Below are 5,000 nucleotides of genomic sequence, written 5' to 3'. Positions count from 1 at the left end.
TCGGAAGAGGACAACAGCCATAATCACCAGTTCCAAGACTACAACAAGTGTTACCATCCTCACAAGTACCACCATCTGGGCATGTCACTACTGTCACAGAAACGTCACTAGATTTGATATCAATAAATTTTATGCCAGACTCCAGGCATGTGTTACTAGTTGTATCACAGGTTGTTCCATTGGGACAGCAATGCAAGTGATCAGAACAACAGACTGCATTTGGAAGAGGACAGCAGCCATAATCACCAGTTCCAAGACTACAACAAGTGTTACCATCCTCACAAGTATCACCATCTGGGCATGTCACGACTGTCACTGAAACGTCACTAGATTTGATATCAATAAATTTTATGCCAGACTCCAGGCATGTGTTACTAGTTGTATCACAGGTTGTTCCACTGGGACAGCAATGTAAGTGATCAGAACAACAGACTGCATTCGGAAGAGGACAACAGCCATAATCACCAGTTCCAAGACTACAACAAGTGTTACCATCCTCACAAGTACCACCATCTGGGCATGTCACTACTGTCACAGAAACGTCACTAGATTTGATATCAATAAATTTTATGCCAGACTCCAGGCATGTGTTACTAGTTGTATCACAGGTTGTTCCATTGGGACAGCAATGCAAGTGATCAGAACAACAGACTGCATTTGGAAGAGGACAGCAGCCATAATCACCAGTTCCAAGACTACAACAAGTGTTACCATCCTCACAAGTATCACCATCTGGGCATGTCACGACTGTCACAGAAATGTCACTAGATTTGATATCAATAAATTTTATGGGAGACTCCAGGCATGTGTTACTAGTTGTATCACAGGTTGTTCCACTGGGACAGCAATGCAAGTGATCAGAACAACAGACTGCATTTGGAAGAGGACAGCAGCCATAATCACCAGTTCCAAGACTACAACAAGTGTTACCATCCTCACAAGTATCACCATCTGGGCATGTCACGACTGTCACAGAAATGTCACTAGATTTGATATCAATAAATTTTATGGGAGACTCCAGGCATGTGTTACTAGTTGTATCACAGGTTGTTCCACTGGGACAGCAATGCAAGTGATCAGAACAACAGACTGCATTCGGAAGAGGACAGCAGCCATAATCACCAGTTCCAAGACTACAACAAGTGTTACCATCCTCACAAGTATCACCATCTGGGCATGTCACGACTGTCACTGAAACGTCACTAGATTTGATATCAATAAATTTTATGGGAGACTCCAGGCATGTGTTACTAGTTGTATCACAGGTTGTTCCACTGGGACAGCAATGCAAGTGATCAGAACAACAGACTGCATTCGGAAGAGGACAGCAGCCATAATCACCAGTTCCAAGACTACAACAAGTGTTACCATCCTCACAAGTATCACCATCTGGGCATGTCACGACTGTCACAGAAATGTCACTAGATTTGATATCAATAAATTTTATGGGAGACTCCAGGCATGTGTTACTAGTTGTATCACAGGTTGTTCCACTGGGACAGCAATGCAAGTGATCAGAACAACAGACTGCATTCGGAAGAGGACAGCAGCCATAATCACCAGTTCCAAGACTACAACAAGTGTTACCATCCTCACAAGTATCACCATCTGGGCATGTCACGTCTGTCACTGAAATGTCACTAGATTTGATATCAATAAATTTTATGGGAGACTCCAGGCATGTGTTACTAGTTGTATCACAGGTTGTTCCACTGGGACAGCAATGCAAGTGATCAGAACAACAGACTGCATTTGGAAGAGGACAGCAGCCATAATCACCAGTTCCAAGACTACAACAAGTGTTACCATCCTCACAAGTATCACCATCTGGGCATGTCACATCTCTCACAGAAACGTCATCCGACCTGACACGAACATATCGCATTTCGATCTCGTTTGAGTTTAAACACAAACCATTGTCATCATCACACGTGTACCCACTTGGACAGCAATGCTGACGATCAGAGCAGCAAACGGCATTTTCAAGCGGGCAGCAGCCCTCACCGTTCTTTCCTAACGAACAACAAGTCTCCCCATCCGGACAAGTCCCACCACCCAAGCAATTAACACTGTTTACCGGCAAAACCGGAAACAAACCGGAAGCCCCTGGAAAGCATTTTACAAACCCGTTTTTCATCCCGCAATCGAATCCACGCGGACAGCAGTGTATTCCATCCGTGCAGCAAGTAGCATTGCGCATCGCGCAACATCCAAACTGAGCAGAGGCCGCCGACGTGACGCAACGCGTTTTCTCTTTCCCACATTCAGTATCGGCCACATGGACAAAGGGGTCGACTGGAAGGTCGGCCAAGTGACGGCTATAACAACACAGAGGCCAAACCAGCACGCCAACCAATGCCACCAACGGAGCACACGACAATGCCCTTGTCATCTGCAATAACACCAACATTAAAGGGGTTAGTTGTGTGGTGCGCATGCTCGCACGACGAGATGCAACTTATTCATACATTCAAGATTGATTGATGCGTTTGAAGACGTTGAGAGACTGCACAATGGTGGAGCTGCGGATCTTGCAATTTCCGCTTGCGAGATATCAATGAAACACATGACTTGATTTCACGTGATTCCGCATCCTGGCCTCGGGAAAACGGTCTGGGACTTCAAGGCTATGCGCCTTGGTATTATTTATTTATTATTAGTATTATTATACTTTGTCTAATATTTTATTTAATATTTATTATAAAATTGTTTTAATTAAAGTACGACTAATTGTGTTGCAATGCTAATAAAATATTTTTGATATTAATTTTTTCTTAATTTATGTAAACAATATATTAATAATTGATTTTACATTTTACTGTCATATGATAGTTACATACTTTATGTAAAACAATATTTTAAGTTAAATGTGTGTGTGTGTGTGTGTGTGTGTGTGTGTGTGTGTGTGTGTGTGTGTGTGTGTGTGTGTGTGTGTGTGTGTGTGTGTGTGTGTGTGTGTGTGTGTGTGTGTGTGTGTGTCAGTCATAGATACAGTACACACATTGATATATTATAATTCTACACGCAGTCTCATACTACAACAGTAAATTGCATCAAATCAACAAACACATACAAACGCTAATATTTTAAAACAAAAAAACAGTTAATACATTGCAAGCTAATCAACAGTCTGTCAACAATATCACATCGTCTTCTCTCCATTAGAGTCCAGAAATGTAACAAACAATGTTCTCTTCTTGGTTCAATCCCCTCGCACACAAGTTCCCGACGAATCACACTTGAAGCCATTCGGACAGCAGTGCAGATGATCGCCACAGCAAACGGCGTTAGCAAGAGGACAACACTCGTTCACTGCGTTCCTCCCTTTGCAGCACGTGTTTCCATCAGGACACAAACATTTCACACCAACGACGTCATTCCCATCAACCATTTTGTTACTACCTAAAACTTCATGTTTAGTAGCAAACACACGGACTTTACGTCCACCTGCTAATGTCATCGATGCTGAAGGAGCTTTGTTCGGTTGAATGCACTGACCGCTTGTGGAATCACAACTGTATCCAGCTGGACAGCAGTGAAGATGATCAGAACAACAGACAGCGTGAGCTACAGGACAGCAGCCGTACAAGTTGTCAGCGAGATGACAACAAGTTTGATTATTGGAGCACTCTACGTGTCCACCTGGACAAACAATCTCACCAACTGAAAATAAATCAACCGTTTCACTACCCTCATTGTTTGCATCATGAGCAATAGTAATGACAGCATTCTCGTCGTTCGTTTGGAGACTCATTTTGTCTGGTTCGTTTGCAATGAGCTGGAAGAGTGACGACGACTTGATGCAGCCATGCCTAACCATATCGCATTTGTAGCCAGGATCACAGCAATGTATACCATCTGGACAGCAGACGGCGTTTTCAACAGGACAGCATGCGTATTTGCTGCCATTCTTGCAACACGTGCTGACATCTGGACATTCCGACTTGCCGTCTGGACACACAAGGCTCTGAACACGCTCACTCGCAGACTGACGATACGACGACTCGACCGAATGCTTAACTTGTAGTAAATGTTGATCACGTGATACACATTGGTTGTCATCCAAATTGCATGAGAATCCATGTGGACAGCAATGGATGTGATCCACGCAGCACACGGCATCGGATCCAGCTCCACAGCATGCATAACCGCTTCCCGGTGCCAGACAGCATGTCTGATTTGCATGACACGGACAGTCCTGATTCAATCCCGTTTTACTAATTGATATCAACTTCATTCGAGTCGCTTCATGTTCGGTGCTCGCGTGTTTACAGATCTTCCCAGCACATATCATTCCATGTGGACAGCAATGAGCCTGATCAGGACAACACGTAGCATTCACAGCTGGACAACAACCGTAATGACCACCTCCTATTCTACAGCATGTGCTATTGTCATTAGAGCAAAAGCGACCATCAGGACAGTATATTGAACGAGGCGATTTCAACTCAAGTTGACTTGCTGGTTGATCGTCAATGTCACGAGGTGACACACAGATAGTGCCGGAACATGATGTACCTTGTGGGCAACAGTGAATATGATCTGAACAACAGACGGCGTCTCTACCAGCCGGACAGCATCCATACTGACCGTTACTTGCTAGACAACACGTGTTATTATCAGGGCATGATCCACCATCAGGACACGTTATGTGAGGCAATTCCTTGAGTTGAGTTGCAAGTTTTTTGTGCACATCACCGGTAACCTGGTCAGTCTTCAAACACACATTTCCGCTACATGCGTAGCCATTTGGGCAACAGTGAATATCATCAGAACAACAGACGGCGTCTAGTCCAGCCGGACAACAGTTATAGCGACCGCCACTTGTTGGACAACACGTGTTATTATCCGGGCATGTTCCCTCATCAGGACATGTTACACTGTGGAGCAATTCTCTGAGTTGAGTTGCAAGTTGTTTGTGAACATCACCAGTAATGCTGTCCGTCTTCTCACACAAAGTTCCGTCGCATTTGTAGCCGTGTGGACAACAGTGGATGTGA

The 5,000-nt window shown here is 44.2% G+C and overlaps 2 protein-coding genes across 2 annotated transcripts in view; both read right to left on the bottom strand.

Moving 5' to 3' along the window:
* LOC134192792 (neurogenic locus notch homolog protein 1-like) overlaps positions 1–2,552 on the bottom strand; it is a 4,406-nt gene extending 1,854 nt beyond the window's left edge. Inside the window, exons 1-2 of the mRNA XM_062661550.1 lie at positions 2,469–2,552; positions 1–2,392 (exon numbers count right to left, since the gene is read on the bottom strand). The exon at positions 1–2,392 is cut by the window's left edge and continues 1,854 nt beyond it. Coding sequence (XP_062517534.1) covers positions 1–2,392 — 2,392 coding nt within the window. The 5' untranslated portion in view covers positions 2,469–2,552. The remainder of the gene's footprint in view (positions 2,393–2,468) is intronic.
* Positions 2,553–2,989: 437 nt separating this feature from the next.
* Positions 2,990–5,000, bottom strand: part of LOC134192990 (fibrillin-1-like) — a 4,893-nt gene continuing 2,882 nt past the window's right edge. The window contains exon 2 of the mRNA XM_062661763.1: positions 2,990–5,000. This exon is cut by the window's right edge and continues 1,225 nt beyond it. Coding sequence (XP_062517747.1) covers positions 3,203–5,000 — 1,798 coding nt within the window. The 3' untranslated portion in view covers positions 2,990–3,202.

This window comes from Corticium candelabrum, chromosome 17, assembly GCF_963422355.1.
Source record: "Corticium candelabrum chromosome 17, ooCorCand1.1, whole genome shotgun sequence".
NCBI lineage: Eukaryota > Metazoa > Porifera > Homoscleromorpha > Homosclerophorida > Plakinidae > Corticium > Corticium candelabrum.
The sequence above is the reverse complement of the archived record's forward strand: the minus strand, read 5'-3'. Positions and strand labels throughout refer to the sequence as shown.